At 44.7% G+C, this 13,376-nt stretch overlaps 1 protein-coding gene across 2 annotated transcripts in view; it reads left to right on the forward strand.

The window, feature by feature from the left end:
- The window catches only part of LOC110290283 (aldehyde oxidase 4), a 60,698-nt gene that overhangs the window by 16,070 nt on the left and 31,252 nt on the right, over positions 1 to 13,376 (forward strand). For both annotated transcript variants that reach the window (XM_021156806.1, XM_021156816.1), the window contains exons 7-14: positions 2,466 to 2,549; positions 3,261 to 3,341; positions 5,498 to 5,642; positions 5,874 to 5,966; positions 7,930 to 8,081; positions 9,194 to 9,287; positions 10,732 to 10,844; positions 13,192 to 13,376. In XM_021156806.1, coding sequence (XP_021012465.1) covers positions 2,466 to 2,549; positions 3,261 to 3,341; positions 5,498 to 5,642; positions 5,874 to 5,966; positions 7,930 to 8,081; positions 9,194 to 9,287; positions 10,732 to 10,844; positions 13,192 to 13,376 — 947 coding nt within the window. The remainder of the gene's footprint in view (positions 1 to 2,465; positions 2,550 to 3,260; positions 3,342 to 5,497; positions 5,643 to 5,873; positions 5,967 to 7,929; positions 8,082 to 9,193; positions 9,288 to 10,731; positions 10,845 to 13,191) is intronic.

Below are 13,376 nucleotides of genomic sequence, written 5' to 3' on the forward strand. Positions count from 1 at the left end.
TGCAGCACATACAGATGCAGTGCATACAGATGCAGCACATACAGATGCAGTGCATACAGATGCAGCACATACAGATGCAGTGCATACAGATGCAGTGCATACAGATGCAGTGCATACAGATGCAGCACATACAGATGCAGCACATACAGATGCAGTGCATACAGATGCAGCACATACAGATACAGTGCATACAGATGCAGTGTATACAGATGTAGCACATGCAGACACAGCACATACATATGCAGTGCATACAGATGCAATGCATACAGATGCAATGCATACAGATGCAGTGCATACAGATGCAGTGCATACAGATGCAATGCATACAGATGCAACACATACAGATGCAGTGCATACAGATGCAACGCATACAGATGCAATGCATGCAGATGCAGTGCATACAGATGCAGTTCATACAGATGCAGTCTTGAAGCACATGGTTCTTGGGATCCACTTTTCATGATAGAAACTATGTTTGTATCATTGTTGTTGACAGAAAATAATTCAAGATATAGCAATTCATTTCAAGTATCATAAGTTCTTGAGAAACCAAGGTGTAGGTTAGTTGGTAGAGGGCTTGCCCAGCCCACACAAAACTGTAGCACCACACAAACTAGGCACTAGAGTGTGTGCTTGCTATCCAAACAGTTGAGTAGTAGAGGCAAGAGAATCACCCTTGGCTACACAGCCAGTTCTGTTCATTCTGAGATACCTGAGACTTTATCTAAAAATAAAAAATGAGACAACATTGGAAACATATTTTATACTACTACTAAAATTTTTCTGGAAATTTTAATTCCTAAGATGCTCTTTATGGTAAGTCATAATAGTGACCAGTATCTTGCCATTTTTTTTTAACCTACAGACACAGTGCCTTCTTCACATTGTCCCGCCTAAAACTATATTGTCTTCTTTGTAGATAAAAATCTCTATAAAAATGTAGACAAAAATACAAAGAATTAGTACTTTTTCAGTGCACAGCTCCTAGTACCCAAGGCCCTAATTAATTCTGTATAAATGGTCTTAGAGTTCAAAATACTGGCTCTCACTTTCCCAGCAGGTCTGTGCATCAGACACTGTGAGATTTTTCTCATCATTAAGTATAACAAAACTATTTGAGATGGGCTTATTATCCCAATTTAACATGCCAGCCTAGCTCCTGCTAAACCAGGAACTAGAATCTTGGTTTTAAATATGACATTCGTTGCCTCCGAATTACTATACACCCTTAGACATCATTTACACAGTGACAAGAGAAGATGAGAACAGACAATGAAACTGGATATTGTGATACACACTTGCAATCCCAGCACTTGGAAGGCTAAGACAGGATTGCCAGAAGTCCAAGACCAGCCTGAGTTATAAAGTAAGCTACTTCCAGGGCAACCTAGACTACAGTGTGAGACCTTATCTCACTAAAGCACCAGAGAAATTAGAAAAAGAGGGAGAGTCACAGGGAGAGGAGGGAGGGCAGGCAGAAGTGGGAAGGAGGAAAAAGAATTGATAGTGGCAACAACTGACAAATTCAGCCTCAAAGATTACCTTTTGGTTCCACATGCAATGTCCTGAAACTTATAATTAAATGATTAGCTATTTGAATCCTCCAAATAATTCATGATGATCATGATGATTTCAATAATATACAAATAACACCAAAGTTTTATTTCATTTTCATTTTCATATAGAAAACTTTTTAAAGCATCTTGACTTTTCAAGACATCCCTGTGAAGAGAAAAGCAATCTGCTTGGGTTGACCACCACAATGCTATCCTCTGTGTTTCTCGATTCCTGTGGGAAGCCCCAATGGGTGATCCCATGGACTCTAACCCCCCTTTGTCTTCCCCCAAGCCCAGAGTGACAGTTTGCAAGTCCCCACAGTTGCATGCCCCCTTTATTTTTCTCTAGTTGTTTAACAGCAGAATAGCTTCTCACCTGAGCTCCCATACTCATGTAGAGATTTAAGCATTTTTATCGTTGTTCGCGGTATAAGGCTGCAGCCAAAGGTCTTACACACATCAGCTTGCCCATTGAGCTACATACATCCCCACCCCTCCTTTTTTGTTTTTGCCTATTTTGATTTGTTTGGATTTTTGAGCCAGGTTTTTACAGCCCAGGCTGGCATCAAACTTGCTATGTATCTAAGGACAGCCTTGAACTCCTAATCATCCTCTTGCCTCTACCTCCCCAGTGCTGGGACTACAAGCATGTGCCTGCCATTTCCAAGGCTTGGTACCTATGTTTTACTGGGAATTGGAGAATCAGTAACAAGATGAGATACAAATGTATCAGGGGCCTCTTTCCAGTCAGCCAAAAAATAGAAGTAAGGAATCAGCAGATAAACTTTTCACTTTCTTGGGTGTGTGTGTGTGTGTGTGTGTGTGTGTGTGTGTACAGAAATGGGGGCCTGGGTCAGCATGTTCAGAAAACTGACCACAGAGTTGACTTAAACTGTGTTACTTCCCAAGAAGTCTACTGTTTGCCAAATGAAGGGATCTGGGAAATGCTGCATGGATCCAGATGAGAAATGTTTGAAGAGCAGAGAGGAAAAGGTAAGTCTCTGATTTTCCTGCTTCAGTCAGGATCGATCCAAAAAGCATTAATACAAATCCAACTGTACCTCCTCTTCTCAGTCACTAAGTGAAGTTTGTGTCATTAAAAGTCTGTTTGTGAGTGCAGTGCAGTCAAGGGAAGGCAGGGTGGCAGGAGCGTAAGACAGCTAGCTGGTCACACTGCCTCTGCAGCAGAGAGATGGGAGCTGTGCTGGCTCGTTCTCTCTCTCCTCTCCTCCTCCCCTCTCCTCCCCTCTCCTCTCCTCCCCTCTCCTCCCCTCCCCTCCCCTCCTCTCTTCTCTTCTCTTCTCTTCTCTTCTCTTCTTTTTACTCAGTCTGCACTCAGGCCCATAGGATGATGAACACTCATATACAGGGTAGGTCTCTCCGTCCCAGTTGACCCAGTCTAGACTCTCCCTCACAGACATAGCCAAAGGCTTGCTCCTAGAGGAATCTAGAGCCTTTAGAGTTGACAATCAATATTAACCACCTCAGGCACCTTTGTGTTCATAAAAATAAGTACCCACAATAATACTGGTGAGCCAGTGCAGAAGGCCAATGATCAGTCCTGGGAATACAGAATTCAGCCCTGTGCCTCCCTCATCTTACTTTGGGTCAGTGTGTCAGGAGGCATTATGCTATACCTGAATATTGCTGTGTGTCTCTCCGTAACTCTGAGGTTCCATTTGTATTCTTCTGTGTTTTCTTGAGATGTGTACTAAACTGTACAATGAAGATGAGTTCCAGCCGTTTGACCCATCGCAGGAACCTATATTTCCTCCTGAACTGATTGTAAGTTGCTTTGCTCTTGTTTCAAGATACTATGTAGCACATGCCCTTTTGTATACACCAGAGACCCACCAAGCACTAGTTGTTAAGAGACGGGGGTGTGTCCACCATAATGGAGTCATTCTCAGAGATTTGTTCAGTTCTTCCAATAGATAATCAAAGCAGGAGGGTGGTGCTGCCTGGACCTTGGGGTCTCTTGGGCTGAATCCTGGCAGCTCAGGATCTTGAGGCCACACAGGTGCTCCTGGGTATCTTAAAGGACGTTTGTAAAACAGTAAAGTGACAGTAAAATGAATCATAGGACAATGGAATTGTGCTGCTTGTACAGTTAGCTGCTGGCTCAATGTAGTAAAGAAAAAGCGAAAAGGGGAAATAATTCAGGTCACATTCTATTATGCCGGTACTCCTGCTCTGGACTCTGTATGTGGACTCTGCCCTGGAGAGAGCATGGTAGGTGAGAGACAATCCCCTGGATTCTCAGAACTCAGTGCCTCGTATCCCTGAGAGTGTGAGAACTTGGCTATGAGTCAGTGTTTTAAAGTCGTATATCTAATATGTATACTAGATAGATGTATGCAGGGCTGTAAAAGAAAATCAATTTCCCATACACACACACAGTAACACAGAGAGAGACATAGAGCATGCAGAGAGACACAGCACATAAAGACATACAACCCACACATAGACATACAACACACAGCACACAAGACACACATACACACCAATAAACAAATAACAAGTGAGGTGTTTTGGTTTTTTTTTTTTAATTTTTAAGGGAATACTGTTCCGTGACAATTTTTCTTTAAGTCAGTGATCATCTGAGCCCAAAGATGAGTTTCTCTGGGTCACAGTTAACAGAATCTCTAGTCCATTGCTCATTGCTATACTGAAGACCCAGGAGGCAGAGGCCAGGAAACAGACTGAACTGCAGTTTTCACCAGAACTGAGGGAAAGCGTATTCTTAGCTTCTCTCCACCTGGCCTGGAGCAATGTTGTCATTTATAAACAGAAAGAAGCAAAATCCAGGCCATGTGCACATGGAGGTTTAGTGGTGAGGTAAGTTATCAGAGCCAAGTCTCCTGGGAACCCAGTTCCTCCCGAGAGGCCAGTTCCTGTGCAAATTCTAATTCTCCAGGGCTGGAGTAGAACTACAACAGACCAAGGCTCTTCCACTACCCCACCTGCCTCTACAGACACTTACTTCACAAGTATAGACAGTGTCCCTATGGATACCTGTGGGAACTAAAATGGGGCAGGGGAAGAAGGGGGAGGGAGAATAGCCCACATGCGGCCAGAGTTCCTCCTATGCTCTAGGCAGGCAGACGGGGAGGGCTGCCAAACGCTTTCCACTCAGCCCTGGGTGGGCATCTAAGCCATTGACCCCACTTGATGGGGGGCAGAGGGGTGGACAAGGGGCAGCCCCTGACCAGAGGTGGGGCCGGGGAAACACCCTGTACCCCTAGGGTTATGGGAGAGAGGGCTTAGAGAGAGAGGTTCCCACGGAGGAGAGAGTAAGCACAGATGAACAGAGACAGTCTATGGTTTTAGAGCTTTATTATAGAAAGGCAGGGGAAAGAGAGAAGGTAAAAGAGAGAGAAGAAAGGCTAGAGAGAAAGAGAGAGTAAGAGAGGGAGAGGAACTAAGAGGAGAAGAGAGGAGAGGAGAGGAGAGGAGAGGAGAGGAGAGGAGAGCAAGAGGAGAGGAGAGGAGTGTGAGAGTGAAGAGGGGCCAAAGAGCCCCTCTTATAGGGGGCTGCTTTATCTTACTGTTGCTAGGTAACTGGGGAGGAGTTTAGCCCAAAGGTCAGAAGCTTGGGACATTGCCTACATGACTACTAACCATGCTTCTCTTGTGGGGGCTGAGGGGGGGTAACTTCGACAGGAGCCTTGAGTTCCAGGAGACATGACAGAACTCCTTCCATCCCATGTAGGTGAATTATCACCCCCGGGCCCCGGGGTTCAGACCTCAGCTCAACTGGAAACCAGACTGTCTGTGTACAGCCCAATGCCCCACAGATACCTAGCAGAATGTGATCTCATCAATTTGGGAGTTTCAGCCCGTCCTTTTCTGATCCCTAGAAGTTAGGTCTCCTGGGAAAGCTAAAGTGACCAGTAGACCATGTGGCTGCTGGAAGGTACAGTGGCTTTGCTTCTCTGCAGAGAATGGCAGAAGATCCAAACAAGAGGAGGTTGACATTCCAAGGGAAGAGAACCACCTGGATCATCCCTGTGACATTGAATGACCTCCTGGAACTGAAAGCCAGCTACCCCGAAGCCCCACTCGTCATGGGGAACACCACATTGGGTATGTGTTATCTCGGATATGGTTTAGCTTAGACCCATTAACCTAAGCATCTGTGCTCCTCCTTAAACTCTTGGTGAGCACAGCTTGTTTCTATTCATGGAACTCAGGTTCCTTTACAGTGGCTCCTTTCTTTCCTTTTACAAATAAGCTCTATACATCGTCAGTTTTACACTGTCTTACCAGTAACCCAGTGCTCTCTCTTTCTAATTGCTTCCTGTTTTTCTCCTTAAGGACCCGGTATTAAATTTAATGATGAATTCTATCCAGTTTTTATATTCCCACTTGGGGTTCCAGAACTAAATTTTATGGACACCACAAACAATGGTAAGCATCTTGTGTTTCAAATAAGACATCAGCCTTAGCTCAGTGGGGGACTAGTAATAATCACTGACATGTCACAGGACACCTGACTTCACTTATTCATTCAGAGTGACTTCGTGGTTACTTACTACAAGTTCTCAGTATATCTTCAGAATATCTCACTCAGCTGTGTCACTAAGAGTCACATTGTCATCAAAGCCATAACAAGAAGATACCAATGAGTCAAAGAGCTCAGCCACATATAGAAAAATTGGTCAAATATTTTTTTTCTTTAGGAGCATCACACACATGCGTGCATACTAATGCACATGTGTGTGTACACACACTAATTCACATGCATGCACACACACACAATTTTGGCCGCAAAATTTAAAATGTAAAATGCAACCATGAGCAACTTTATTTTTTTCTTTAATTTTTTTCTTTCATTCATTCTTTTCATTTTTTCAATGATTCCTCTAACATGCCGTCCTTGAGTCAGTTGGCCCATTCATTTTTTTCTTAACTGTTGGAATGTCTACATGAATGGATATAGATACAGGAAAAGATGCATAAGGGAGACTATCCAGGCATGTGGGTGAGGTCACTGGGTAGGGTGCAGTGAGGATATAGAGATGAGGTGGCAGAGCCAGTAGAGCTGTATCTGTTGCTCCAACTTTTCTTCATTGCCGTCCCTCCTAGGAGCAGCAAGCACTGTCTCCCTAGTCATCCCCCCATGAAATGTTAACACCATAGATAAGTGCACATTTTTTATGTCCAATGTGTGAATTAGTACTTGGCGCATAGTGGGATATTTTTTTAGTCACTTCCCTAGGGATCCTATTAGCCCTGGTAAGGCAACACTTCTGAGATCATGCCCTGTTAGCACACCAGTGGATAAAACTAGCCTGCAAGCAGGTGTCTGCTCCTGTTCTCCTTTTAAAGGGGGAGGGGCCAAGGGAAGAGAGGACTGAGGAAGAAGAACAAGTGGACAGTGGAAACTTTGCTGGTTTAATGATCTTCAAAGGGAGAGTTGAAGTCCTAATGTACTGGCACACCCTATAATCTAGTATCCATGGGCCTGAGGCAAGAAGGACTATGGGTTTAAGGCCAGCCTGGGCTCTGTAGTGTAGCAAAACTGTCTCAGAAAAAAAGTGGGGGATTTAGAATTTCCATATTTGGTCATTTTCTCAGAGAAAGCAAATGAAGTATTGAATTTTGATGATCTGTGGTTAGTGTATACTAAAATCCAAGGCAAGCCTGACTATCTATGTCTGAGAAGAAGGATTCGGGACTTAATGTTTGAGGATTGTTTGGGGTTTCCATCGCTGTGACAGAACACCTGAGAGAAGTGTATTATAAAGAGGAAAGGTTTATGCTGGATCCTGGTTTCGAGCACTTCATTCCATCACAGCAGGACAGGCGTGGCTGATCAGGGCAGCTACATCCTGGAGCTTAGGGAGCCAGCAGAGAAAAAATTCCTGCAAGATGACCATGCTTTTGTATTAGTTACTTATTCGTTGCTGGGGCAAAATACCCAAAGGAAAGCAAGGTTAAGGAAGGGAGATTTATTTTGGATTTCTATTCTAGGGTACAATCATGTGACAGGAAAAATCATGAGAACAGGTGCTGGAGGCAACTTGTGTCCCCAGTCAGGAAGCAGAAAGTGCCAAATGCTAGGTTCTCTTTTTTTATGGTTTAGTATTAAACCCATGCTCTTATTGCCCCCATGTGGGTTCCCACATTATAAGACAACACTGCCTTCACGAGGAAGGTGTCCCTGTTAGTTAATCTCTGGAAACATCCTTAGATACACAGTCAAGTTGCCTGTAAATGTTAACCATCACAATAAGGCAAATGGTCAGAAGAACCAGTTGTTGTCATCCTAATTAAACATATGAGGAGCAGATCTCCTTAGAAGCCTGTTTCCATGCATGCTCGGCTTATAGACTCACTGTGCACTTATGTTCTGTTCTCTTGCTTTCAGGGGTAACAATAGGAGCAGGATACAGCCTGGCACAGTTTAAAGATGCCTTGGATTTTCTGGTATCAGAACAACCAAAGGAGAAGACCAAAACCTTTCACGCCCTCCAGAAAAATCTGAGGACACTTGCAGGGCCCCAGATTAGGAATATGGCTGTATGTTCTATAAAATAATCACAGTGTGTGTGTGTGTGTGTGTGTGTGTGTGTGTGTGTGTGTGTGATATAACAAATTATGATATATACAAATTCTTGTCCCAGTCACCTATGTATCATAGGATCCCAGGGAAGCCACTTAAACTCCTTAAACTGTGGTCACTTGAGTTTGGAAACGAAAAACCAACCAAATGGAACCATGTCTAGGGTCCCATCCAGCTTAGACGATCTGTGAGGCATGTCTTATCTAGGGTACATCTAACAAGATCCCACCTTCCCCAAAGCTCTTCTGATTGGTTCTCCTCTTAGACCTTTGGTCTACTGTTCATTTCTGGCACGTATGCCCATGCACACATCCTTGGACTCCCAGTCATCTAGCTGTCTCACTTACTGGGTTTTTCCCATTACTTATGGCTTTTAGGTTAATTGGCTCAAGCCATTCGTCATTGCATGCATGCTGGGCAAGCCATCAGGACGTGGGGGACAGGCAGATACAGTTTGTCATGATTGTCTCCAGCGTTCTGCTGATCCACAAATCGGCCACATATTCTATCATCTGTATTTTGTGTCCATTTCCTAAATGACACTGCTCATCTCAGTGAACTTGCTCCCATAAGTGCCCTTAAGATCCCTGTTCAAGCCTGTCCTAAGCATACTTCCCTGCAGGCTTCAAGCCATGGAGAAGCATCGGGTTTCTTGGCTATATGGCTGAGGTCTGTTTACTGGGGCTTCAGGCTCTCTGCCTTCCCCTTTCTTTCCCTTGGCCACACTCTCATGTTTCCCCCTAACCTGCTGACTTCACTCCCATCACTTGCTTGGCTTCATGAAGGAGCATGCATATCAAGGAAGGCTTCTGAACAGGCGCACATGTGTGTGAAGACCTTTTCTCTAAGCAGCTGTTTGTCCTCACTGCCCACGGGTCCCTCCTCAGCCCGCAGGGTTTTGGTGGGTCTGCACAGCATGGTGTCAGAATTATTTAGCAGCTTCCAAATGCTCCCAGATCTTTCTGTGGAGCAAAAAGGAGAATTAAAAACATACACAATATCTCTGTGCACATGATTCCTTACCTGTCAGATAACTGAATGCAACTCTTTTATGTCATCTTCTTATTAGACTGTAGGAGGACACGTTGCAAGCTGTCCTAATTTTTCTGACCTCAACCCTATTTTGGCAGCTGGAAATGCTATCATCAATGTGGTATCTAGAGGTAAGAGATAAAGCTTTGGGCCTTTGATTTTACACTTACCTTTTTTTTTTCACATAGACCCTGCTATATACTATGAACTAGGGACTCAAGAACATTTTGCTTAGCCCCCTGAGCCTCAAATATCACCTCAAACCTGAGGCAGAAGCTGTGATCCACCTCTCTTCCAGAAGATCTGTGCTTATAGACTGGATTTAATGTCTCTGATACTTTTCTTAAATATTTGGCCCACTTATAAGCAGTCCAAATTATAGAATCAAAGACATTTGAGAAAAGGATCTGGGCTGCTGTGATGGCTCAGTGGGTTAAGCGCTTGTGCTTGCGGGCAAATCTGGCAATCTGAATTTGATCCCTGGGACCCACAGGGCAGAAGGAGAAAACTGAGTCCTGCATGCTGCCCTCTAACGGTCACACGAGAACCACAGCAAATTGTATTACTATACAATTAATAAATCCATGATTGCAAAAGATACAGAAAAGAATAAGAGGCTTCTTGGGGCTTATGACATATTTTTGTCATAAGTTTATGGTATATTTCTTTCCCTGGCTTTGAAGAGAAGGCAGTTCTTATACACTGCTCATGACTCCAATATGAGCTTTATGGAAGAAAACTAAACTTAGGGGAATAAAAGCAAATTGATGTGATTCATAGTACTGCTAATAAAAAAATCTCTTCCCTTCTGTTAAAATTACATTTTAAAAACTGATTCAAATGACTATAACTATCTAAGAGAAAGCACACATGTTTCTAATTTTAATCAAAGAAAAGTGGAAAGGGCTGAATGAGAAGTTCAGTAGGAAAGTGCTTGGTGCATCAGGACACAAGTTCAATCCCCAGAACCAACGAGGGGGAAAAGCCAAGCACAGTGGCTCTCATGTCATCCCAGAAGCTAAGGGGGGACAGCAAGCAGCTCCCTAGCCAGTCAGCCTCCTAACAGGTCATGTTCAAGGCTGAGTGAGAGACCCTGTCCAAAAAGAAGCCAAAGTAGGCAGAGCCTAAGGAGCAACATCCAAGGTTGATATCTTGGGGGGGAGGGGGGTCACACTCCAGTACAAGCATCCTCACACAGACACATGCACTCACATGAAGCACACGCACAAACACACTCACACACATTGTGCCACTTTGGAAAAGTCATTTAACTTCCTGGGATCTCTCTTTTCTTGTTTGGGAAATGTTATACTTTGTAGCCGATTATTTCCTAATTACTTTAAAGATCTGTTAAGTCAGCGTTTGTGAGTGAATGCAATGGGCTATGGGACTTTTAGCTCACCCAGTGCAACTCTGTCATTCTGAAGCCTAGGCCCCAAAGTTTCCATGACTTGCCTCAGGCACCTGAGGCTTGGGGCTGGGACTCAGTCTCCTGGGCTCTGGCTCCCAGCCAGTTCATTCCAGGTAGTCCCTGTTTGATAAGCATGTCTTAACCCGGATCCTTTTCTCTAACAGAAGGAAAAGATCGGCAGCTCCCTTTAAATGGCCCTTTCCTTGAGAAGTTGCCTGAGGCTAACTTGAAACCAGAAGAGGTTATCTTGTCCATTTCCATTCCTTACACTGCTCAGGTGAGGTTCCTGTACCTTCATCCCAGTGCTGCATCATTCACCTGCTGGGTGTTTCCAACGGCAGACCACTGACTGCTTCTGAGAGAGTTTAGGGCCACTGACAGTGAGAGATCAGTTCCCAGATGGCCATTTGAGTTGCTTCCACAGAAGGGACACTTTATGACTTTTGGCGGTTGGGGGTGCCTTGCAAAAAAAAGGAACCACCTGGGTGAGCATAAACTTTGGTTATAGATAAATGTGCATCCTAGCAGAGAGTATGTAAATGTATAGCGATATCGGCCTCAGCGGTTTCTGATGAACTGAAATTTTATTATGGAGCTATTTGCCGAACACCGATAGTTTATGATAGTAGAATCATTGGGAACTAAATGACTGCTATTCTACAACACAATGTTAACCCAGGAAGAGCATACAGGAGCTTGTTTAAAAGGTCTCAGGTTCTTTCCCCCAGGCTCTCTAAGTCTAGTAGGAAAGACGAGAAATAAAAAACAAAGCTCAGCCACCAAGGACCATAAAATGAGTGGACAAGGGGTGGCTGAGATGGCTCAGTGGGTAAGACTGCTCTTCCAAAGGTCCTGAGTTCAATTCCCAGCAACCACATGGTGGCTCACAACCATCTGTACAGCTACAGTGTGTACTCATATACATAAAATAAATAAACAAATCTTTTTAAAAACAACAAGTGGACAAGGAGGAGGTCTGGCAGAGCAGTCAGTATAGTGGAGCTAAGGAGGGGAGGGCATGAGGATGGATGGATTTGCGGAGGTTGGGAGCCAGACAATGTAATGTGGAGAACAACAGGGATTCAACATAGCCTGTGATAGGCTCCAGATCTGTGGCAAGGAGGGTACAATTCCAGGTAAGAGACTATGAAGGGGGTGGGGCAGACCCGACCAGAGCAGCCAGGGCATCATGACAAGTGAGACTGAAAGAGTGGCTGGGACCCAGCACAGAGCAGGTCAGATGCAACACAGAGCTTGTGTCTGTCTTAGCACATGGCCACCTTTGAACTGTTAAAGCAGGGTAATGTTTATACAAAAGAGATGTTTACAGTACTGTGGGTGGCCCAGCACGATGATGGGATGGCCCAGTTGTGAGAGGACTGAAGACTGACAGGAGGGAGGCTTATACAGTCATTCAGGTGGGAGACAGCCGTGAATGTGGTGGAAGTGGGAATGGGCAGAAGAGCCCCCACTGAGCAGCACAGCACAGGAGATCCACGTGCAATTACTGCTCCTTTGAGAAGCTTCTCTGATATGCTTTATGTTGGCAGGGCTCCAGTGATCATTGACTTCCCCTGCAGCCTCAAGACTCCTCCCCCATAAAGAGGTGTCTCAACTTCAGGGCTAGAGTACCAAGCAGGAAATGAGATTCTCCCTAGAATGGCTTGTGTAGATCTGGAATCCTGGAGACTGTGTGTTCCAGGGGTGCTCAGGGTTTTTCTTTAGCTAAAGGATATCATCCAATGAAATCTACACAGAAGGCAAATAAAAATAGAAAAAAGTGGTTCTAGGTAGCTCATCTGAGGTCACCAGTCCCAGACTCTGCCCTCATCTCACCCAGCAGCCTGGGACACACACCGTCTGATCCACCCCAAATTCTTCTTAAAGCAAATAAAACCCAGACACTAGAATCACTTCCTCATGGTCTCAGCTGAGGCCGAGAAAAGCAGAGAGCCTGGAGCTTCAGCAGAATCTGAAGCTTAGGCCTGCCACTTACCGTGACCTTGCAGAAGTCACTAACATTGTCCTCGTAACTGAAAATGAGCAGAGCTGCTGAGGATTAAACACTGCTACACATGAGACATGTAAGCAGGACAATACTCACATGAACTGCCATCACTAACTGTGTCTGTGTGATAAGCCATTTGCAGGTTTTTACTGTAAACAATCACCAGAAGGCCAGCAGAGATGGCTCAGTGGGTAAAGCGCTTGCAACGGCAGACATGAGAATCAAGCCCCAACACCCCCACTAAAATAAATAAAGTAACAAATGTCATGATCTATGCTGTCTGTGATCCCAGATCTGGTGGTTCAGGGATGGTACATAGAGAGAGACTGACAGATTAAAGCTCACTGGGCAGCCACACTAGCCATCTGGTAAACCCCGGGTTCAGTGAGAGATCCTGTCTCCAAAAAGAAAGGCAGAGAACAACTGAAGAAGACATTTGATATTGACCTCTTGCCTCTCCCTCCACATACTGTGTATACACGTGCGCACGCACGCACGCACACACACACACACACACACACATCATCGTCGTCATCATCATCATCATCACGGGGAGAGGAGGAGGAGGAGTTGCTGTGTGTCCTACACTAATCATTCTGAGTATCTCTATCTCTAGTGGCAGTTTGTGTCAGGACTCCGGTTGGCACAGCGTCAGGAAAATGCCTTTGCTATTGTCAATGCTGGTATGAGCGTGGAGTTTGAGGAAGGTACAAACACGATCAAGGATCTTAAGATGTTCTTTGGAAGTGTTGCCCCCACTGTGGTCTCTGCAAGTCAAACCTGCAAGCAGCTCATTGGGAG

Source organism: Mus caroli, chromosome 1 (genome assembly GCF_900094665.2).
Source record: "Mus caroli chromosome 1, CAROLI_EIJ_v1.1, whole genome shotgun sequence".
NCBI classification, from domain to species: domain Eukaryota; kingdom Metazoa; phylum Chordata; class Mammalia; order Rodentia; family Muridae; genus Mus; species Mus caroli.